Here is a 25,298-nt window from a genome sequence, read left to right on the forward strand (position 1 = left end):
AAAAATCTGAGAGGACAACAAGTCTGAAATCCCAGTGCTGAGGAGGCAGAACAAGATACTTCCTGGAGTTTGCTGGCGTCAAAGCTGCAAGCTTCAGATTCACTGAGAGACCCTGTCTCAGAACTAAAATGGATAACAATAGAGGGAGACAACCACCACTGACCTCTGACCTCGGCACAGGTTTGAGCGGGTATGCAAACTGGACACCGAAGTGCACACAAAGAGACACGCTCCCATTCACCTTTCCAACATTTCCAAGATACAATAGCTAAGAAATTTTCAAATTCAATAAAATATTCTATTATTGACATTAGAAAATATCAAGTAGGGAAAATAAACAAAACTCAAAAATCACACTCACACACATCATACTCAAATCTCAAGACATACGGTCCTAAAGACATTTACAGGGAAAGAACGCAAGGACATCCTCCACAAAGGAGCGTGGCAGGGATGTAATGCGAAGAATGACAGCAAGCTTCTCGTCATCATGTGTGACACACAGCACACGGGGAGGAACAAAAGTGAACATACTCAACTGAGAATTCTATCTCAAAGGAAAACTTGCCAAAATCCCAGAAGAAAGGCATGGGTACATACAGGGGAGCAGTGACCAGATCACCGCCTGCCAACTCAGGTCCTGAACCAAGGCAGACCAAGTGATTGCTCTAGTCTGTCTGGAGTGCGTGACTAATGATGCACACAGAGCAAGTGGAACCGGCGTCCATACGCATCCTTCTCTCTAGCTTTGCTTCCCTCAATACACTGTACACTGATGGCTGAGTGAGCTGCTAAAAGACACAGCGCTCTGCCCTTGGGAAGCTGCTCTGGACAGCTTTCCCTTCCGTCTGCAGACTGGGTTGAAAGCTCACCCTCCAAAGATCCCCCAGTCCGATGTCCACTTATCTCCAAGAGCAGGCGCTGCTGTGATCACCTGCTGACATCTGTCCCCAGGGAGGAAGCTCCTCAAGTCTGGGTTCTGTCTCTGTGCTAGCACCTTAGCTCCTCCCACTGTGCTTTACAGCAACAACATATACTTTAATTAAAGAAAAAAAATTAAAAGATTTCAGATGGCCAAACTTGCATGTTAAGGAATAACACAAGATATAGAGTAACTAGACAAATCAGTTGCAGCACTAGCTTTCACATATTTCTGTGGCCACAAATATGCATCCAACGCACTAACGGCCATTAACATTAAATCTGTTCTACTTTGCTCACATTTCAGTTACAAAATAAGATCCACACCACTCTTCCATAATGATTCTGGCACTGTGTTAAATAATTCAGAATTACCGGAAAGAACTGTAAGGAACAGCTGCATACATAAGAAAAACAGGAAAAGATAGAAGCCAGAAAAATTTGGTAATCAAAAGTTTTGAAACACCATACCATCTAAAGGAAAAAATACTAAATTCTTTACAAAATATTTTGCTTATTTTTCTTACTGTAGCAACAAAATAGCCAAACGAATAAGTCTTAGAAGAGCCAGGAAAGCCGTCTGTCCTGCTTTCCTTACGACTTTCATGGTTAATTTGACTGGATATTGAGAACAACAGAGAATAACAACAACCATGTACTTAATATAAAAGTAAAGGGCCTGCACTCTCCTAGAACATCTGAGAAGATGCAGGTGACACCTTTACACTGCTAGCTGCCCCCGGACAGAATAAGGGGAAATGAAAAGCTAAATTTAAAGTATTCTTTACTTAGTTAAATAATTGTTCATTTTATTAACAGATAAATCCTAAACTTAGAAAAGACAATCACTCTATATCTCTAGCGCAAATCTGACATGTAGCAAGAACAGATTAAAGAGGTGGCTGGAGACATAACAAAGCCAAGGGAAGCACACTTGCTCTGTATCTTAGCTGGTAGGTAGATTTGCAAACATAGCCTGTGATGTAAGTTCACACACACAAACACACACGGGAGTGCATGTAAAAGCTTACAAATCTCCATAATATCAATAGACTCTATCAAGGCCAACATTCCAATACGATTATTATATTAGTATCTTGTAAGATGTTACCATAAAGGCAAATTTTTGAAATGGCATATGACATTTCTTAATATTTCTTGCAACCATTTCTGAATCCATCAAAATATAAAGGTCACTTAAAATATCAAACTTCTAAAAGCTGCCCTCTGCTAACAACAGTTCATGTACACTCCAAAACAAAACATACTTTCTTCTTCTCTGTGACTGATAGTCATTTCCTAATTAAACAGCCACCCTGCCAGGTGTGATGATATGTGCCATTGCCCTGGAAGCAGAGTTCCACGGTAGCCAGGACTATACAAAGAAACCTGTCTCAAAAACAATCCAAAGTCAGGGTCAAATCTGGATTAAGTTGAGGTGCAAATAAGATTGTTATCTATGTTTGAGCTCCTTTTTGCTCAATCTCAACACCTGTGACTAAAAAGACATAATCAAGCCCTCTTTCTGTACAGCAAAAATGCCTAAGTAGTTCAGAGACCAGATAATCAATAGATATTTCCATTGGAAATCATGGGGAGAGCAAGGGACAGCACGGAATGTGAACGATTAGCAATTATTCTGATAGGCAGTAGGGCACAAGTAGCCAGGACCTACAGCCTTCAGGCTGATCTTATCACAAAATGCTCTTGGGTTTCCAGAGGGGTAATTCCAAGAACATAGAGCTGCAAAGCAAGCATCTGGGCTCTTTCTGAATGAGCATCATTCCCAACATTCCAGTGATTATAAGCCATCACTAAAGTTAGCTTAGAGAAGTCTGTCTACAGATTTTGATGATGGGATAACAAACCACGCACGTAGAATGAGAGATATCACTGCCTCTATCTTTAAAAATGTAAAAGCCCATAATTGATATGAAGATTCGCCACGCTCAAGATGATAACCACTGAGGCTTCTACTAACAATTATTCTAAAATGACAATAATAAATAGAGAGAATAGTATCACTGCTTACAGGACTGTGGGTGGAATTCTGTGGTAGGATGTCTGTTTGACATGTATGAGGCCATGGGTTCAACCCCTGGCTCCAAAAACACTTATACATAGTTTCTCTGAAAGAAGACGAGAAAATGATAATAATTATGCATTATTGGAGTCTCTTTATAAAAGATGATTAGCTTATCTGAGTCTTACTCTGCTTATAATAGCTACATTTTCTATATTAGGCCCAAGGCTTCTACTATGTTATATCTATTTTTCAAAATATAATGAGCATATACAAAAAGATGAGTATTTTTCTAATATAATAGCTTAGTGTTGTCATATGATTTTAAAATATGCCTATTTATCATTCCAAATATTATACTACATTGTATATGAGGGGAAAACGGGTTATTACTTTAACTCTGTGAACATTTAAAAGTAAGTAAATATGAAAACATCTTATTTTAGTGGTTTGAATGCACAACAATGAAGTATAATGTTGAAAGCCAATATTCCATTTGCATGCCATATAAAAGGGATCAGTTGAGAGAAGATAAGCATCTCTATCAAAGAGGCAGAACTTAAACTGATCTGAATGGAGGACTAGTGGAGGCTTGCCTTTCCCCAGTGGAGGTTAAGTGGGGAGGGGTGCTCAGGAGATAAGCTGAAGATAATAAAATGAATACTAGGCAAATGTTTTATTAATGAGTTACTTTTAAGGACTCTGTTTTGTTTCTTAAAAGTTTACCATGACCCACTGTAAGTTAAAAAATGTTGATGACTAGTTAACAGAACTTGAATTTGAAAAGAAGACCAAGAGTTGTCCTGCCTGCAAGATGTGCTAGGATAATGGTGGCACAGAACTCATAAAAGTTCTAATTTGAGGTCTGTACCACAAGAGAGAGCCCACACCTGGCTCTGGCTCGAGGGCCTGGAACCAAGCAGAACAGCTCAGAGACCCAGGAAAGACCCAAACATGACTGGAAAAAAGGTTATTGAAATGATTTCTAATGATATTCTGCTATATCCAACTGACATCAGAGAAGCTTCTTTTGGAAACTGATAGGAGCAGATGTAGAGACAGCCAATGATTAGGCAGAGCTTTGGGAATTCTGTGGAAGAGCAAGAGGAGCCAGAGGTGTCAAGGACACCAGAAGAACACAGACAACAGAATCAATAAGCAGGCTTATAGGGTCTCACAGTGACTGAAGTGACAATCACGAAGCCAGCATGGGTCTGAGCTAGGTCCTCTACATATATGTTATAGTTATTGAGCTTGATGTTCTTGTGAGACAACTGACAGTGGGAGTGGGTCTGTCTCTGACTCTTTTGCCTGCTCTTGGGACCCTTTTCCTCCTACTGGGTTGCCTCGTCCAGCCTTGACATGAGGGTTCGTTTGTGCCTAGTCTTACTGTAACTTATTATTCTGTGCTCAGTTGATATTCTTGGGATGCCTGTTCTTTTCTGAAGGAGAACATGGGAAGAATGGGGGAGAGGGAAGGTGCAGAGTGGAGGAGAACTGGAGGGGGTGGAGCGAGGAGATGTAATATATGGGAACAGGACCCGAGTATATAGGCATCAAAGATTTGCAATCACATTTATTATGAAAGTGAGTCCATCTCAGTGCACTTCTTTACCCCTAGACACTGCCTGCACAATTGTGAGGGTTGTTTTAAAAGGAAGAAAGTTCCTGTAGTAATAAGGGCGGCGGGGCTGCGTCCCCAACACCCCAGCCGCCTGCCCGGCTAGCTTATGCCCGAAATAACAACGGACACTGTATTCTTTTAAACACTGCTTGGCTCATTTCTACCTAGCCTCTTCTAGGCTAACTCTCGCACCTGGACTAGCCCATTTCTTATCATCTGTATAGCACTGGTCTTACCGGGAAGATTCTAGCCTAAGTCCATCCTGGGTCAGAGCTTCATAGCGTGCATCTTCCCTGGAGCGGGGAGCATGGCGTCTATCTGAGGCGTCTGCTCCGGAGAGGAGAGCAGTCGAGTCTGAGCTCACTTCCTCTTCCTCCCAGCGTTCTGTTCTGTTTACTCCTCCCACCTATCTCCTAACCAATGAGAGCCAAGCAGTTTCTTTTTATTTAACCAATGACCTTCCTCCATCAAGTTCCTAACCAACATCTGTTCTTGAAAACTCACTGATGTGGAAGAAACCAAACCCAAATGTTCTCGAAGAACAGAACAGCTTAGCTTTTCTTAAAGGTAGAGTTTTCCAGGAAGCTCAGGAAGAATCTAATGAAAAAAACCAAGTGGTAAAAGGGCTCTGCACACTCCTTTCAGGTAGCTCGTTGCAGTAATAAGAGGTTTGCAAGAACACAAAGTCTACAGGACCTGGAATGATTGATGAACCCAGACTCATGACCTTCTGTCCTGCCAAGACAAGAACTTCTAATGGCCCCACTCTTTTCCTCACAAACAAATAAACACAGAATAACAGGTGCAGAAGTACAAACAAACAGGTAAGTGCCATTTATATTTCAAACTTAAGATCTTAGCGGGATGCCAACACTCTGCTGCCCTCGTTATGATTTTTGATAACCTAAGCATTTCTCTGTAGGAAATGAAATTTAATCCCCAGATGTAAAGGAAAGTATATAGACCCTATAGGAGGAAAATTTTACTCAATTATCATCACCATCATTAGAGAGTCAGACTGTGAGAGAGTTTGCACTGCATGCATGATGGGTTCACTCATGCCACAGAGCAAGTGGGGGCTGGAGGACAGATTGATTCTCTTCTTTCACTATTACAGGGGTCCCAGGGATTGAACCTGAATTGCCAGGCTTTTACTATAATCATCTTTACTCACTGAGCCATCTTGCCAGCCCCATGGGAAGAAAATTCAGCAAAAGTAAATGGAATAGAAAGGCCTGAGATTATAAGTCATGGTATACAGGTAAGTGGACTGGGATGGAAACAGCCACATCTATAACTTAAAAGTTTCAGCTGAAATGATTATTCTATACTGGAGCAAAAAAGAGAGCATGCTTGGTAAATGTGACTGTAACGATGATATTTACACATGGAAAATAAACCCGCAATTTCCAACACAAACATTAACTCAATTATCTATTAATGCAGAGAGGACACAAATCATCTCTGACATCCAAAACTTGCTCTACTTCCTTGACACATATGTGTCTATTACACAGACAGCTCCAAATACTTTACCTTCCCTAAAGTACTGATGAAGAGGAGAGGGCTAAGATGGTCAAAAGCAGGGGAAGCAGTAATAAAGGAGTGTGCTCTGGTTTGTTCTCTCTGGCTGTCATAAAGATCATAACCAAAAGCAACTTGGGGAGGAAAGGGTTTATATTGCTTCCATATCCCATGTCACAGTCCATTTAAGAACTCAGGGCAGGAAATCAGAGCAGGAACCCAGAGACAGGAACAAAGGCCATGGAGGAAAGAAATTACTCTACCTGCTTTCTTCCAGCACTCAGGAACAGCTGTGTAGGGTGCCGTCTGCCACATGGGCCACCTGCTCCCATCAGTCAGTAATTAATCAAATGTCCACTACATGCCTACATGTCAACCTGAAGTCCCTCTTCTAAGATGACCCTGGATTATGCCAAGCTGAAAACAAACAACAACAACAAACCCACTCTAACCAGTTCAGAGAGCAAGAAGGAAGGGGCCTTCAACCATTTATTGAGCATGAGTTAAATAAGAAAACAACAAACTGAACATGATATATATTTTTAGTTTTTTAAGTATGCTCATGTCCCTAAGAAATATACTCTAAGAGTTAATATTATGCTTTGGCTAGGAATCTGTTCATAATTTACATTTTTCACACTGTTCTTTATTTAACTGACAGCTTCCTAAAACAGTTGCAAGAACAAAGAGAACTAATACACTGAGGGATTTCTCTACCTATTATTCCAAGTTCAGAACTTGAAGAAACAAGTCAAAGGTCACTGAGATCTAGTCCATTTCCTACAATATTTGAATCAATCCTGCTTTCTATAACACATGAAACTAAACTTTCTAAAGTGAAACTGTGGCCTATAATAATCACTTCACTCCAGCACTGATATGGTTCAAACCTTAACTCTTACTTAAACAACTTTATTAATATCAAGGAGCCCAAGCCATTACATTAACATGGAGTTAAATTGTCCCAAGTTCCAGTCCCTAACCATAAGGTTTGTGTGTGTGTGTGTGTGTGTGTGTGTGTGTGTGTGTGTGTGTGTGTGTGTGAGAGAGAGAGAGAGAGAGAGAGAGAGAGAGAGAGAGAGAGAGAGAGAGATCTGTTTTATAATTTTACTCTTTAATTTCAACTTTTTGTTACCATCCTGATTCAGGGCTTTTCACCTTTCACGAGACCATGAGGACAGCTTCCTTGTAGTATTGTCCAAAGTCTTTTCTTCAGTTCCTTCCTCTGAATCACACTGCTGGATAACTATCATAAACCACTTTCTGTGCGTTTAGTGTTCTTAAAAATGATTCCACATTTCAGGCAGACATTTTACCAGGTATACTTAGAAATACACTCTACGAGAACTTGGAAAACCTGAGCTTTCCTGGATATGGCACACTGCATTTATATACTAACTGACGACCTCAGCCTCCACAGGTATCAGGTTTCTCACCTAATGAAATGACTTTCTCTATCTTAGAGTTTATATTTCATTTTGCCAAAAATTTTACTGTCCTATTTAAGAGAAATAAAAACTTATCAAAGAGTGAACATTGTTTTAAAGAACCCTACTGAATATAAAATTAATATTCACTATACATCTGTAAATTATACAAATTATGTAAATAAAACCCAAAGTGATGTGTGATCCAAATATGAAAATATAATTAACGTTTTAGTTAAAGGATTATATTATTTACTTTTTCAAGTTTATATCATTTCATTCTATCATTCATATTTTTTAAAATAGAGTCATTTTACTTGAATCATGTAGATAAAAACTAATAAAAAGGAGGCAGATTTTAATCATCTGAAAATATATATAAATGTGTGTGTATATATATATATATATATATATATATATATATATATATATATATATATATACACGTACATACAAGTATATACAAGTAAGTTCAGTCTAAAGTCAATAAACAAATTCATTCATTCTAAAGACTTCAGCCATTAAAGAAAATGTAATTCAGAATGCTTCCTTGGGAACTACCATAAAAATCCGCAAGAAATATTAATTATCATATGGAAATGATTGCATAATGGACTCTGAGAAATAAGACATATTAGACAGTTAGCATCATCTTTCCACTCTCCTTCCTCAAGTCTCTCAAAGCCCTGTGTACACATGAGCATAAACTATGTTAGTCTACTTCAGAAACTGCACTATTCAAGAGTCAGCAAATCCTTGTCAAAGTTCCCATTACTGAATTACAGAAAATAAATAAATTTCAAGAGTCCATGTGACCGCACCGATGACGAGAGCTGTGACAGTGGGAGGGGCTTGCTGTATCTGCGACTGTTTCTAAACTCGTCTCAGAGTTCAGTACTCCCCATACAGTCTCCATGGAGAGCAGTAGGGCAGAGCTTTCCACACTTGTGGAACTGGTTTCTTGTTTTAAAGGTGTGTGTGTGTGTGTGTGTGTGTGTGTGTGTGTGTGTGTGTGTGTGTTTGTCTGTGTCTGTGTGTCTGCGTGTGTGTACACAGATGTCTGTGAAAGCCAGAAGAGTGTGTTATATGCCCTGGAGCTGAACTTAGTAGCTGTGAGGGAGCACACTCAGGCCTCTGGGAGACCAGCCAGCCCCTCTTGGTGGCTGTGTCATCTCTCTGCACCCATTTATTTTCCTAAGCTGTAGACTGTGAGGTCTTAAACCTTCCTGAATAACAGCACTAGCTGTGTCTAGCGCCATCCTGGTGTTCATACGAGTAGGGAGGTCTACAACTAAATAGAAGCAGGAGTCTTGCTTGTGCCTTTCTTGGTGTAAGGGACAGGAGAGATGGAGAATGTAGGCCATCTGGATTCCCTGGAACCATAGTGGCTGGAACAGTCTCACTCTGTCATTACTACAATGTAAAAAGGCAAAAGAGCCCTGTCCGGAAAAACACTGTGCTCTGAGCCGCGGTCATTGCCTGTTCCTCCTTTCCCTCTGTGTGCTGAAGCAATCCTTCCTGCTCTTCATCCCCAGGAATGGTTTTGTTCACATGGGACTCAGGAGTACGGTGCAGTCAAGCTCTCAGGGAGGGTACAGGCCCCACTGCCATGTACCCAAGAATTTACCTTCTCAAGTCTGCATACACCCCCTAGCACTATTTAGAGCCTATGATTTTCCAACAATGCTCTTGGTTTTAAACCTTTTTTTTTTTTCCTTTTAGAAAACCAAGTAATGTTTCTCTTTTGAGACCAAGTTCTGGCTTTTAAAGAGTTTGGTACAAAATGATGCCTCCCTCCGCCTCCAAGACACGTATCCTTCTAGTTGGGTTACAGATGTGCCATTGGGTACTTCGTTAGGCTCCAGACTGGAGACTGTGTCAGAATAGGAAGGCAGAATCTCCTCCATCCCACATTCAATTCTATTTCTTCCTGGTCAGCTCCACGAGGACCCTTACAGGACCATCTAATATGCAACTTTTCCCTGAAGAAATGCTACATGATATAATCTGGTTTTTGAAGTTAGATTTGTATTTCTAAGGCACACTTAAGCCAAGGGGGACTGCTGCCTCTCTTTAAGAGTCTTTTTAACAAATCAGGTTTTTATTTTGCCTAGAATTTTTAGGTCTCTTCTCTAATATTTCCTTTAATTCAAATGAATTTCAGTAGAGGAACTGAATTCTGTATATTTGGTAAAAAGTATTATTTCAGTACTTTGTATCTTCTGTGCAAAAAAAGGTTATCATTTACACAAAGCTTAAGATGAGTTTCTTTTGAAAATGAAGAACTACTGTTTCATTAATATACATGTGAAATTTCAATAGTAGAGAATTTGCCTAGCATGTGTGAGACCCTGGGATTGATTTCCAGCACTCTCCCCGACCCACCTCCAAAAAGTTAATGCAGACAGACTGAAATTACAAAATCATATATATATAAGTGCATAATCTAAGATTTTACAAGTCATACATACTTAATGATAAGAACATTTCATAGTTAGCTGTTCCTATTCTCTAGACTAAGTTCTACACACCAAACATCTTTCTCTAAGGTTAATGGCAGAGTATGTTTTAAGAGCATTGGTTAGGATGTTTTCAAGTGTGTGTTTTCTTACATAGTCATGGAAGGCTTTTGCTTCGCTTGAGTGCTCACACGTTTCCCGTCTCTCTGGAGCTGCACAGTAGAGATCCCAAAACACACTGAAAAGTAATTATGGAACATTAAGAAAATCATTAATATGGTAAGTTGAGAAATCACAATTCAACAAATATAAGACATGCAAACCCTTTCTTCTTCAGGACAGGTATAGTTTCTCTGAAAGATTTAAATTCAGGCGAGCTCTTTAACGCATGTTACCTAAACATTTTTTCCAAACTGTTAAGCATTTTCCTAAAAGGATAATGAATTTAAAAACACTGTGTTTTTGTCCAGTCCGGAGGATCAAACCCTTTTAAGTAAGTTGTTGAGAACTTTCGTTCTTATAATTGCCTGTACACATAACTGATAATTAGGTGAAATCACATTTAAGCCAACTTTCCCATGAAGAATAGAAATATAAATGATGTCTTTTATAAGAAAAAAGTGGTTCATTTTTTGTAAGGCTATCTTATTGTCTAGTTCATAGGCCACCCCCCTAACCAGCACATTGAACTGATCAAACAAGTTTTTAATAAAATTGTTTTTTCCCTTCAATTACAGGAAGAGGTTAATAATTTTGAAACCAAAATAATCCACCTCAACTCCTTTACTGTCCTAATTAAAAATTATACTTAAAGAAAATAGGACCTGGTCACCATCCCAGCTACCCGGAAACATGAGAAGAACTGAACATCACGGTAAACAGAAGGTCGAGGGCTGCCTATGGCCCAGATTCCTTCATGTTATTTTCCTCCACTTTTCCAAGTCTAAGATGTGGAAGGCACACAAACTCAACAGTCTAGAGCACAGCCATTCTTGAACAGGCAGAGACCAGGCAGGCTGCTGCTCACCAGCTGTGAAAGACCAAGAGGAACTTGCTTCAACTGGTCAGAAACAAACTTGATTTTTGTGATCAAGTCATACAGCATAAACACGTCTGCTGTACAGTGGGGTTGTATTACATATCAAACTGTAATCTGTATAAGGGCACAGCAACCTTTAACCTTTGAAGCCTCATTTATTCTGCCTTTCTCTCCTCAACAAGAAAACACTGCAGGCCTGGTGACGAAAATAATAACTCAGTAAGACGGCTTTCAGATAGACAAGCCTGAAGGCTAAGCACTGGCACCCCTTCAGTGTCTTATGTATGATTCCTTTATGCAGAAGTAGAAAGAAAATCTGTTTTTCTTTTTTTAATTTTATTTTTAATAAAATCCTATATTAAGAGAGAAATACAAAGAAGAAAATAAAGACAAAAGTAAGTTAAGTTCAACATTCTGACAAGAATGAAAGTGGTTAGAACTGTGTGCAGATTCCACAGAGCCCTTCAAGATAAAAAGTCTGAGACTCCTAGATACTCAGAGACACAGCCAGACTTGCACATGGGCAAGGTATGCACAAAGTATAGTACTCTATGATGACTCATTTTCATCTTCCTAAGGAAATGTAAAACCCTAAAAGTGAAATGTTAAGCAGTGTTTGGTTACAGTCACAGAATGCTATACACAGCATTATGATAAATAGCTAAGTACTTCCTCTTAATCTCAAATTTCCTTCATTTGTTAGCAAGTGTCCTAAGACCTTTCCCAGAAGTCATTCTGTAACCTACCTTTCTTTCTTTTCTTTTTCTTTCTTCTTTCTTTCTTTCTTTCTTTATTTCTTTCTTTCTTTCTTTCTTTCCTGTGATTTTGTATTGTTTGACATAAGGTTGTGTCTAACCTAGACTGTCCTCAGACTCTCTGTAAGCAATGATGATGATGAACTCCTAGCCCTTCAGCCCCCACCTCCAAGGGCTGGGATTACAGTCATGTGCCATTGCACCTTGCTTGGCATATTACACTTAAAGACCAGATTACACAGTTATTTCTTTCACTGAATATGTCCTTAAAAACTATTAAGAATTTTTATTAACACACAAAAATATTTATCTCACAACATTAACACTGTTCTGTTTTTTTCCCTAATAAATGTAGTGGGTAATCAAAAGCTTACAGAATAAATTTTATAGATAATCAACAAGTTAAAAATATATAAAGTTATATATATATATAATAGGTATAAAATAATTATACCTATTATTTTAGAGAAACATGCTGTTCTCTAATAAAGGTTAAAAAACACACCAACTAAAAATATTTGCCTGCCCCACAAAATTTTTTTAACAACAGCAAGCCTTGTTCTAGGCTATCCTGTAGCATCTCAGACAAGTATAAATTCTCTCCATGCTATACTAGCTATTTTTATCAACTTGACACAAACGAGTCTCCTGGGAAGAGAGACTCTGCGCAGGAATTGCCTCCTTTTGATAGCCCGTGGGCATGTCTGTAGGGTTATTTTCTTAATGATTGATGTGGGAGGGTCCTATTGGGCAGGAGGTCCTGAGTAGAATAAGAAGGTAGCTTAGCAACTCAGAGGGAGCAAGCCAGTAAGTAGCGTTACTGATGAGATCCTGCTCTGGCCCTTCCAGATGGACTGATGGCAACTGTGGTCAACGACAGAGAAGCAAACTTGGACACATGCATTCACATCCTCTATTCCATGGAAGTCAAAGATCATACAGCCAAGGGAGGCCAGGACAAGGTAGGAGAAATCATGTCAAAGAACACTCATAAAATAGAATAGTTTATTTTAAAAACTGTACTTATTAGGAGTATATTAGGGGTATTTTATACTTAAGTCTATAATAACCTATGAGATATATATATATATATATATATAGATATATCATGAAACTTTGAAAATAAAATTTAAAGCCAAATAGGGAAACCGTCAGTGCTAAAATAAGCATGTTTTAAGAGGGCATCATCTACTTTATAACTATGTCTGTTGTGCTCTAAGAACTACAGGTGGTAAAGATATTTCAAAACTGCATCTTCTTATAAGACTCAATCATGTTTTGGCAGTGCTATAGGCCATAAAGCACTGTGACTATCAACATAATATTTGGAAGAAAGGGCTACATTAGCAATCATGCCAGAAAAAAAAAACTGCAGCAAGACCAATGGACATGGTTTATTCCACAATAAGGACACTAAAGCTAGAAGTTCTCTACTGAATCTTTCATTAATTGAAAAAAAAAATGAAAAATCATCTCTGGATTATACATGTCAAGAACTGCCTACAGAAGAGACATACCATACATTGTACACAGGTGATTGAATCTTAAAGCAACTGAAAATTCTTCAACTGCTAAACTTTTTTTTAATTAATTTATTTATTTATTAAAGATTTCTGTCTCTTCCCTGCCGCCTCCCATTTCCCTCCCCCTCCCCCAATCAAGTCCCCCTCTCTCGTCAGCCCAAAGAGCAATCAGGGTTCCCTGCCCTGTGGGAAGTCCAAGGACCACCCACCTCCATCCAGGTCTAGTAAGTTGAGCATCCAAACTGCCTAAGCTCCCACAAAGCCAGTACGTGCAGTAGGATCAAAAACCCATTGCCATTGTTCTTGAGTTCTCAGTAGTCCTCATTGTCCGCTATATTCAGCGAGTCCGGTTTTATCCCAGGCTTTTTCAGACCCAGGCCAGCTGGCCTTGGTGAGTTCCCAATAGAACATCCCCATTAAAAATAAAAGTTGTATTTCATAAATCATTAAAACTCACAAATCTAAGACTTACATAGTGACAATGTTTTAAAGCCCAGAAGAAGATTCACTGAACTACTTAATTTGTCCTTCCTATTGTAAGTGGTTCCGATGACCACTCAGCCTGTTCCTTGGTTTGCAATTCTGGACGTCTGTAGAGACATACTCTATAACCCGAGGTGCTAGAGCCTCAGGAGCTCAGAAGCTGAGCACTATCTTTGGAATACAGAGAACTCATCATGGTAACTAATGCTGTAGATTTACACAAGTGTTTATCACTGAGAAAGAAGTAGAAAATGTGAATTCTATAAATGAAGAAAAAGGGTATATAAACAGAAGTAAAATGTACCAAGTGATAAAATATTTGGGTTTGTATCATTTATTACATTTATTATTAAAGTCTGCCTGCTATAAATCAATGAAAAAAAAACAAACCTCAAATTTATTGTTTTCCCCAAGATAGTTTTCTCTCTTTCTCCTTAAAGGTCCACATGCAGATAGAGCACTCATATACATTAAATAAATAACACATGATTCCAGCATGACTTAACCAGCCTAACATATGAAGGGACCTCAGAAACAAATTGGTTGCCAGGAATCTATCAAGTTTAATAAACACGTGACATGTGACCCAGAAGACAGAACCTCATTACAGTAACTGGATGGTGGAATTCCTAAAAACAGAAATCTGAAAAATAAAAAGACAAATAAGCAAAAAAAGAAAATCCTATTGAAAAATTTTTTGAAGGGAAAAAAAGTCATGCTATAAGTTCAAGTATGATGTAAATGAATTATAGGCATTCATAATCCCGATAATAGATTGGGTCTAGAATGTCATATGTTAAAAACCAAGTTTGGAACTATTTTGTAGGGAGCAAGGTGTGGAGGCAAGTGAACGGCTTTAAAAGATGGGTCCTAGTAAGGCTACCTTCTGGTATCTTTGAAGGGAATAGTGAGACACCAGACCCTACTCTTCCTTTTTCTCCTCCTTTTGTGTCAAAACCATTAGGTAAAATGCTTCATCATGTGCTCCAGTCATGATGAGCTGCTTGCTTTAGGTTGAAAGGAAAATGGGCCAATAGTCATAGGCTCCAAAACTGTAAGCCAAAAAGTCATTCTTTTCTCTTTGTAAGCTGATTGTCCCAGGCAATTGCTACACCTCCAGAAAACACACTAACATACTCTCTGCTGAACAAAACTATATCCACAAGACCAAGGACACTTTTGCATACTGAACTCTTCACCTTAAGACTTCCATACACATGCACCTTTAACAATAGTAATCCATACACCCATGAACACCTTATGTTTGATAAAATTGTATGATGGGAAAAAGAAGAAAGCATCTTCAACAAATGGTGCTGAATTAGCTGGATGTCAGCAGGTAGAAGAATGCAAATAGATCCATATCTATCGCCATGCACAAAACTCAAGTCCAGGGTCAGAAAACATGTCTCAGCAATTAAGACCACTGGCTGCTCTTACCAAGGTCCTCAGTTCGATTCCCAGAAACCATATGATGGCTCGTACCTATCTATAGAGGTATCTGAGGCCCTCTTCCTCCTTAAAGGTCCACATGCAGATAGAGCACTCATATACATTAAATAAATAAATTGATACATAAAATCAAGTCCAAGTGGTTCAAAGACTTCAAGATAATTCTAGTTACACTGAACCTGATAGGAGGGAAAGTGGGAAGTAGCTTTGAATGCAGAAACACAGGAGACTACTTTCCAAATATAACATCAGTAGCATAGTCACTGAGAGCAACAATTAATAAATGAGACCTCTAGAACTGAAAAGCTCCTGTATGGTAAAAGTCACAGTAAATAAGACAAAACAGCACCCTACAGAATGGGAAAAGATCTTCAGAGGGCTAATCTCTAAAATATATAAAGAACTCAAGAAGCTAGACATCAAAATACCAAATAATTCCATCAAAAAAATGGGGTACAGTTCTAAACAGAGAATTCTCAAGAAAAGAATCTCAAGAGAAATTTGGGAGCGTGGGGGGGAGAAGGGAAAATGGAAGGGAAGGAGGAGGGGAGAAGGGAAGGGGAAGGAGAGGGGGAGAAGAGAAGGGGGTAGAAGAACATGAGGGAACAGGATAGTCAAGATGGAGGAAGGACAGAGAAGGAGAGCAAGGAAAGGGATATCTTGATCGAGGAAGCCATTATGGGGCTAGCAAGAAACCTGGCACTAGGGAAATTCCCAGGAACTCATAAGTATGACCGCAGCTAAGACCCTAAGCAGTAGTGGAGAGGCTGCCTGAACTGGCCTTGCCCTGCAATCAGCCTGATGACTACCTTAATTGTCATTATAGAGCCTTCAACCAGCAACTGATGGAAGGAGAAGCAGAGATCCACAGTGAAGCACTGGGCTGAGCTCCCAAAGTCCAGTCGAAGAGAGGAAGAAGTGAGAATATGAGCAAAGGGCTCAAAACCATGATGGGGATGCCTGAAACATCTTACTTGATCTAATGGGAGCTCACTGACTCTGGACTGACAGTGGGGGGAAGCAGAATAGGACCAAACTAGGCCATCTGAACATAGGTGACAGTTGTATAGCTGAGGCAGACTGTGGGACCACTGGCAGTGCAGCCAGGATGTATCCCTACTGCGTCAACTGTCTTTTTGGAGCCTATTCTCTTGGAAGGGATACCTTGCTCAGTATAGATATAGTTGAGAGGGCCTTGGACCTGCCTCAAAAGGATATGCCAGACTTTGTTGACTCCCCATGGGAAGCCTTACCCTCTCTGAGGAGTGGGTGGGGTAAAGGGGGGAGTTGGAGGAGGGGAGGGAGTGAGAATTAGGATTGGTATATAAATTTTCAATTAAATAATAATAAAAGGAGAATAAATGCTCAACACCCCTAGTCATCAGGAAAATGCAAATGAAAATGACTCTGAGATACCATGTAAAACCTGTCAGAATAGTTAAGATCAAAAACACTGATAACAGCTTACTGGAGAGGATGTGGGATAAGGGGAAAACTTCTCCACCGCTGGGGGGAGTGCAAACTTTGGAAATCAGTATGGCAGTTTCTCATAAAACTGAAACTCAATCTACCTCAACCAAGTTTTTGAGGAGCTGAAGGCAATGGAATGAGAGTTTGTGCAGGGAGTGTGATCTGTGTATCAGATGGGATTCCTGGTGTTGCCAGTCCGAACTCAGAGACTTTACTGGGGCCTTTAAACTATTCCTGGTTTGATGGCCAATCACTAAAATTTGGATTAACTGCAATACTGTCACATGGGTATTACAGTTATTTGGGCTTCTTAGGGAGATCATTGAGATTTAGTTATGGGAAAGCTCCTTTTGAATCGAACTCTTCTTACAAATGCCTTCTATGATTATGTGGCAATTCCATGCAGGCTTCAGGACATAGTACAGCTCGGTAAAGGAATCATGCCATGTTGTGTGTTGAAAAAGGACCAGTGACTCAGAAGAGTGGATCATACTGTGATTGATATATTGTGGAAGAAATTATTGGCATTTTTAAGTGATTTAATGTTGGGTGTGCACCAAAGCCAGGGTGTGTATTAGAAACAGCACTGCTGAACATATATCGTTTGTTCTCCTCTGCTTTGCTTCACACTAAGAGGCATTGAACTCATTCTGATGACTGAATGAGATTTTGAGGAGCTGAAGGCAATGGAATGAGAGTTTGTGCAGGGAGTGTGATCTGTGTATCAGATGGGATTCTTGGTGTTGCCAGTCAGAACTCAGTGACGTTGGATGGGTCCCTTAACTTTTCTGGGTTTGATGGCCAATCACTAAAATTTGGGGTAACTGCAATATTGGCACATGGGTATTATAGTTATTTGGGCTTCCCAGAGAGATCATTGAGATTTAGTCATGCTAAAGCTCCTTTTGAATCTACATCTTCTCACAAACGCCTTCTATGATTATGTGGCAATTCCATTCAGGCTGCAGGATATAGGCGAGCTCGATAAAGGAATCATGCCATGTTGTGTGTTGAAAGAGGATCCTTGGGGTGGACCAGCTTTGCTCATTTCTACTGACCCTCTCAGCTTTCCCCTCTATGCGTCTCGCCCATCCGTGTTCCTCTTTGATAGCAATGGATGCCTAGTGCTTGGCTGGAAGCGTCACCCCAGTCCCCTGGCACCCATTTTGGAATGCTTGGTGGAAAGTTCCATTTCAAGCTCCCCTCCCCTGAGAGTTGCCTCAGTCTAAATTCTACCTCCTAGACAGCCTGCCAAACAGTGACCCCTCCCCAGAGAGGGTCAAGACCACTCCCACAGGCTGTTTAAACTGCCCCCCAGAGACCGAACACAAGGTCTTTTTGGTTCTGAGCATCACCCGAGAGCGCTAGCATCCATTAAACCTGGGCTTTTTCTAATTTGGTGTGATTTGGATTATTGCATTGGCAGAAAGGCTTATCGGGCCGGAAAAACTTTACACCTAGAAACACTTTTTTTTTCTTTTTTTGAGATATGGGTTCTCTGTATAGCCCTGGCTGACCTAGAACTCTTTCTGTAGAGCAAGCTAGCCTTGAACTCACAGAGACCCACCTGTCTCCAGACTCTCTAGACGGGCCTCCAGTAGCCACAGCAGACTGGGACTCCAGTAGGTGATTTCATTCTCCTTCCGGCACTCCATTTCCATCACTCCTGTCAACACCTCCAAACCATGTGGCAGCCTGCTTCAGGCGCCCTCCACCAACCTCATTCCATTTACTAGAGACTCCAACATTCCACAGACACAGATGCTGCCCCTCTTTGATCCCTGTCACTCCAGACATAGTCTCTGTCCTTCCTACTGCAGCATACCTGCAGAAGCACCTGCTCCCAACACAACCCCAACTCCCTGGGGTCTATCTCTTGGCATGGACAGCATCCCTTAGTTTGTTCCCACAGACCCCCTGGGACTTGTCTCCTAGCCCACCTCTAGTTCTCTTGTGACACCCACTGACTTGCAGAAGCACTCTCTACCAGGGAAGACACAGCCACCACACTTCCCTAAGATATAGAGAAGGCCATAGAGAACAAGGGGAGGAGCATATGGCCAACCAAGACCAGACATCAACATCTAGAACCATCTCAGCCTGACATCACTGCCTAGCCACCATAGGGAAACACGAGCATGAAAAACCAAGACAACAGTCTTCCACCACCAGAACCTACTACCTAGGCTGAGAAAGAAAAAATGGCTAAAGCACAAAACAAGGACTTCAAATTAGCAATTAGAAATGTATGCAAGGCCCTTAACGATGATATTAATAAGTCTCTTAATGAAGTCCATAAAAAAAGGAATAAAATAATGAGAACAGTTCAAGACATGAAGTAAGAAACAAGATCCCCAAAGAAAACCCAAACTGAAATAAATCCGGAAGTACTTTTAAGATGTTTAAAGTACTAAAATAAATTACTCTAATGTTGGCCTCAAACTCACAGAGATCTGCCTGCCTCTGCCTCCCAAGTGCTAGGATTTAAAGGCGTCCATCACCACTGCCCAGCTTCTTAGAAGGTTTCTTAGAGCTAGTCCAATCAAGAAAAAGGGTTCTCATTAAATGAATAAAATCTGTCTCCCATTTCTTTCCAATTCTTTATGTTTCATGGAAGATTTCTTCCATTTTTGTTTGTTATTTTTTCTTTCCAGCGAATTTTCTTTATTCTATACATTCCTTTCCTCTTGTACCAGACCAAAGCCTGCTTTTTCTCTATATATGGTATAATTAACTTTGTTGTGTTTTTTTTTTCTCTATGGTATAAGAAACTCTGTTGTTCTATCTCTCAAGCAAGTTTCTCCCATTTACACACTCTGCCCCAGGTGTTACCCAGGTTGTTTTACATGATGCTTAGTTCAAATTAATTTGACTAAGTAGTGGTGACTCATTGATATCCATGAAGGCATACCAAGAGTGGTAAGGGCCAGTCAGCTCATCACTAACAGTCCTTTCTAGCATGCAATCCTAGTTTTTATCCAAGTATGTGGCTATTTTTAGCTATATCTGATGTCATTCATTAAATTCTGAAATCATTGGAGCACTAACATACAGTAATATTTGATTTCCAGCTGCCAGGTGAAATAAACTAAGTTCTTATGAGAATATTATTAGTCAATGATGTATTTAGACTATAGACTTTCATACCTAACATTATTTTAAAAGGTAGCTTATATTTTTGTTATTAAACTAAAATACAGATTTTAGTTTTTTTAAATTAAGTCATCAAATGGCAGATTTTTTTAAGCTTGTTTTTTGAAATTCCATAGGTCTAAAAAGATACCTCAGAATAAAGAAGTTTCTTGGAACTTTTAAAATTAGTGGGAGAAGTGGAAACATGATTTCTACATATAAACAGGAAGTGAATATTCCAGGACTATTTGCTTTAGAGGAAGGTAACAGACAAGCTGGGGATGCCATGTTCTGCTGTGGGACAGACAGGACAAACTGCAAGTGATGGGGAGATCAGGTGAGAAGTGAGACTGACGATTCAAATCATGTGCTTCACCCTCAAGAATAAATTCCTCTCCTCCCCAAGGCTGTTGGCTCTTGTTTCTCTTATACTGTGTGTGTGTGTGTGTGTGTGTGTGTGTGTGTGTGTGTGTGTGTGTGTGTGTGTGTGTGTGTATCCTATCTATCCTCTACCCTACCCCTCCTCTTCTTTCCTTTGACTTTTCACACTTAGGTTGTGTTCTATGTTACCTCTAGAAACATTACACATGCCATCATATTCTTCAACTAAGCAGGGTAACGCTCAAGCTGAAAACATTAACTCCACTGTTCTTCTAAATTTCATATTACCATAAGTTAAGATGCTCTTCGTTACTGTAATAAAATAAAAAGTCAACTTAAAGTAGAAGGACATGTTTAGGATTCCGGTTTCAGATGTTTTGAACAGTAGCTGCTTGGCTCTGTGGTTCTACAGTAAGGTGAATGCTCATCACAGTAGAAAATTATTTGCCACAAGGCAGCGAGGATGAAGAAAGAGGAGAGAAGATGGAGGATGATGCAGAGCAAGAACGGTCCAGGGTCAAGATGTCCCTTTCAAGTCACACCCCAATGACTGCTAGCCATCTCTTCACCTATCTGACCTTAAGTATTGTTCTTTTTGTTCTACTGGATAACTTTATCTCTGAACTCTTGGCCTGTTTGCAGTCCATGCTGCTAAGTCCCAAGTGGTTATGTAGCTATCTCGGAGCTACAGACCTAGGTCTCTCACTTTGTACATGCTGTCCTTAACTGAAGATCTCAAAATGTAACCTCTACAAGCTAAGGCATGTCCTTTTTTCTAAAGCCCAGTGCCCACGATATTCACCTAGTCAATGGCATCACTATCCATCCCATTACTCAGACCTAAAACTAGAAACCTCTTTGTTCACCTCACAATGATCTGATACACTGTTATCTGGGATCTCTCCCCTTATCGCTTTTCAGCAAATAATTACAGGCATCCTATGACTAAACTCTACCCTGTTCTCAAGCCTCTTTAATTCACCTACACACTGATGCCCAGTACTTGTCTAAAAGCACAAAACTAACCATGACATGTACTTTGTTTAAAATGTCAGGGCAGTAAGTCCAAAATCTTCCATAGATTCTACAATTTTCTAATCTTGCCTCTGCCTTTTTCATAACCGTGTGTACGCTTTTCCTAATACTGCAACCTTGACAACAAATGGTTCAAAATACCTGTTAACCTTGAGTGTACAATCAAACCTTTTTTGTGACTCTACAGGAACTATTCTTTGCCCTTGATACTTGCCCTTACCTAACTTTCAATTCAGCTTCAGTTGACTTCCTCTATGATCCCTTTGCTTACTCTTCCCACTTTTGTGAGTGCTGCTCCAGTGTTTATAATGTAACCACAACACATACCCTGCTATGCTTTGTTTGCTTGATTTCTTTAGCCCACCACTGATTTTCTTAACGGTAGCATAGTCTGAATTTCATAAGCATTTGGTAAACAGGCTTAAATAAAAAGACAATTCCAATTTTAAATTTCTTTCTTTCGTCTATTTTTTTTTTACGTGATGGGAAGTAAATAAAAGTACAACTGGTCCACTGGTTAGTGTTAAGTGGGCTACCTAAGTGAGCAGAGCCGTAAATAGTCAAATGCTTAGCCCTAATAGCACCAGCAGCATTCCTGTCGAAGTAATACTAATCTAGGCCTGCTTCCTTGATCAGACCACAGACGATAAAGCCCAGGTAAGAGGGCCATGCATAAGCTGGATTTGAATTCAGCTCTCAGTAAAAGTTTCACTTTACACAATGATCAGCAAGGCTTATGAAGGTGGCATGCTTCTAGAAGAGTAGATCCACATCTTTTGGTCAGTTCTCAGATGAACCCTTGACTTCAAAACCGTTAAGCATCAATGACTCACACATATGAAGCAAATGCTGAAAAGAACATGTTGATAGATTTATGGGGGGTAAAAATCTTAAAAATTATTTTTAAAATAATACATATGCTGTATTTAAGTTCAACAAAGTCTAAAATATATATGCCAATTATTAGTATAAATTTGTTATCTCCAAATTTAAGTTACCTAAAAGTTCAAAGTCAAGGTGTTATTCTGAATCTCTGAGTCACAGCAAAAAAAAGAAGACAGGGAGGAAGGCAGGCAAGCAGGTTGGTTTAAGAGCTATACCTTCTGATGGCTGACGTAAAAAGCTAAAGTCTAGTACAAAAAGAGGCCACAGCATGCAGGAAGCTATTCCCGACCACCATGCTGTAGATTTAGGGTAACTTATTGAAGAAGTGTGAAATGAAATAGACCTAAGAAACAAGGGAGTGAGAGATATCCTCACCCTTTTAACCCCTTGTCCAATAAGAACGATGTCTCTGATGATTTTCATGCTGCTTTGTATCCACAAGCAGAAGCACATCTTGAAGACAGCTAGAAGGCAGTGAAGCACTCGGGGCTGAAGATACAGCTCAGAGGTAGAGTGCTTGCCCAGTATGCACAAGACCCTAAGCTCACCCTCAACTACTAGAGTAGCAGCTCAACACAGGAAGAAAAGACAGTCTAGATCTAAATACCTTAAATCCATAAAATATCAAATTACAATTTTGATTTTTTTTAACATTATACAAGAAACCAGTCTTAAACCTCTGAAAGCAGCACAATGACCATGTTCAACTGCAGTGAACGGTTGGTCCAATTACAGGAACAATGTTCAAACAAGACCTGCACCTGTTTCTGCTGTGTGAGAGACAAGGGGAAACCCACAACCACAACTGACCACAGAACTTCAAGTGAGACGTTCTTCCATAGAGAGGCTAAAATGATGATGATTAAATAATACACAAAGGAAACCATATGCCTGGCACTGAAAGAGGCCTTCTGTTTCCTTCCTATAAAGATGACGGAAATGAGTGGCCAAGGCAACATGATGTGGGAGTGTCATTTATCAATCTGTTGATTTCATTGATTAAGCAATAACGAAACTGCTTGGCCCTCATAGGTTAAAACATATATGGGAGGAGTAAACAAAACGGAAGGCTGGGAGAAAGAAGCTGAGTCAGGAGTTGCCATGATTCTCCCTCTCCAGGCAGACGCAGGTTAAGATCATTCCTGGTAAGCCAGCTCGTGGGCTACACAGATTATAAGAAATGGGCTAGTCCAGGTGCGAGAGTTAGCCAAGAAGAGGCTAGATAGAAATGGGCCAAGCAGTGTTTAAAAGAATACAGTTTCCGTGTAATTATTTCGGGGCATAAGCTAAGCTAGCCATGTAGGCGGCCAGGTGCTGGGGACGCAGCCCCGCTGCTCCTATTTCAACAGCAACAGGTAATGCTTCAGATAGAGATGCAGAGCAGAGAGAGGCACTGAGATCCAGTTAACCCAGTTATCCAGATGTCTGTTCTAAAAACGCTGCTGCAGAAAATCTGCTGTGCCACAACTCTACACACAGCAATGTTAACTTGGCCTTAAGCAGTTCCTAGCAAGGTTTTGTGGGTTTCTAATCTCTCAATCCTCCCTTCCCTCCCTCTTTTCTCATCCTCCTCAGTCATATATAAATACTTCAAATGATTTCCCTTCTAAAAATACACTACCACAAATCTACCCTCAGCACCTTTGCAGAGAAAACAAGCCATGGGAATAAGAACTGTGTGTCTCACCATAAACCTACAAACATCCTTGCACCTCCTCTCACGCCCTAGCAGCAGAAAGGGACTTCCCTTTAACATGTGTGCAATTACACACTCTTCTCTGACATCCACCTCTAATGACCCTCTTTGTAATATAGCCCTAGGCTTCTCCACTACTCTTCTGTATAGACCCCAGAATTATTAACTCCTCTCCCATGGGCAATGAAAAAGCCCCTAGTCGGACTGACATTCTCTTTCTTTCCTCTCAGCACAGCTGAAGCTCTTGAACGGACTCTGTATATCTACCATCTGCCACTTCTCAAACTCTCAGTCACATCTCCATCCCAACACCCACTTACCACTGCCTCATTGCTTGTCTGTCGTAAGTCGGTCACTAATGACCTTTCACTGACCCCTAAGAGGACTCAATCACTCTTCCCGCTCTATCTTCCCAGCACGGATGATCCAGCAAGCTGTCTTTTTATTTCTAAAACCCTCCCTTGTTTTGGCTTTACTGTCAAACTTTAGCTGTTTTCCTTCTTCCTTTTAAGGGACTTTATCTTCTTCATAGCCTCCTCTTCCTCTTTGTCCTTAAACATTAACAAATGGTGCCAGTTTCTGTACAATGAACATCTCTCTCTTCCTCTCTCTCTCTCTGCTCGCTCTCCCTCCCTCCCTCCCTCCCTCCCTCCCTCCCTCCCTCCCTCCCTCCCTCCCTCCCTCCCTCTCTCTCTCAATTCAAGACAGAGTTTATCTGTGTAACAGCCCTGACTGTCTTGGAATTCAATCTGTAGAGCAGGCTGGCCTCAAACTCACAGAGATCTGCCTTCCTCCGCCTCCCAAGTGCTGGGATTAAAGGTGTGTGCCACAAAAAAAAAAAAAAAAAAGAAAGAAGGGGAAAGAAAAGAAAAAGAAAAAAGTGCCACTTGGCAAAAAAAAAATTTTTTTGGGACTATTTTATGTGTGTTGGTGTTTTCCCTGCATGTAGAGGGCATCAGTAGTTCCCCTTGAAACAGGAATTAGAGGCAACTGTTAGCTCCTGTGTAGGTGATAGGGATTGAACCCAGGTCCTCTGGAAAAGCAGTCGGTGCTCTTAACCACTGAGCCATCTCTCCAGCCCTCAGAATTTCTCTCTTTATTCAAAAGCACGTCACTTTATCACTTTCTCATCTTCCTCTCCATGAATACCACACCCTACAACTGCCTTGTCCAACATGTCCCCTGGAATCATGGACTCCTCAACATGCCTAAGAAGTTTCGCTTGTCAGCAACCCTGCCAATGTCTCACTGGCCACACCTCCACTTTATCTGCTCCCCAGCGTATGCACTATCACACACAACCATTCTCTACTCTTCCCTACAATATATCTCTAAGGGCTTTCTTGCTTCTAGTCTTTTTCTTCTTCTTTTTCATTTTTTATTGATTTTTTTATTGAGCTCTACATTTTTTTCTCTGCTCCCCTCCCTGCCTCTTCCCTCCCCTCTTCAACCCTCCCACAACGTCCCCA

At 40.3% G+C, this 25,298-nt stretch overlaps 1 protein-coding gene across 4 annotated transcripts in view; it reads right to left on the bottom strand.

Moving 5' to 3' along the window:
- Window positions 1-25,298, bottom strand: part of Ssbp2 (single stranded DNA binding protein 2) — a 255,173-nt gene that overhangs the window by 139,733 nt on the left and 90,142 nt on the right. For all 4 annotated transcript variants that reach the window (XM_075976344.1, XM_075976346.1, XM_075976345.1 and 1 more), the window contains exon 4: window positions 10,132-10,216. In XM_075976344.1, coding sequence (XP_075832459.1) covers window positions 10,132-10,216 — 85 coding nt within the window. The remainder of the gene's footprint in view (window positions 1-10,131; window positions 10,217-25,298) is intronic.

Source organism: Microtus pennsylvanicus, chromosome 6, assembly GCF_037038515.1.
Source record: "Microtus pennsylvanicus isolate mMicPen1 chromosome 6, mMicPen1.hap1, whole genome shotgun sequence".
Classification (NCBI taxonomy): domain Eukaryota; kingdom Metazoa; phylum Chordata; class Mammalia; order Rodentia; family Cricetidae; genus Microtus; species Microtus pennsylvanicus.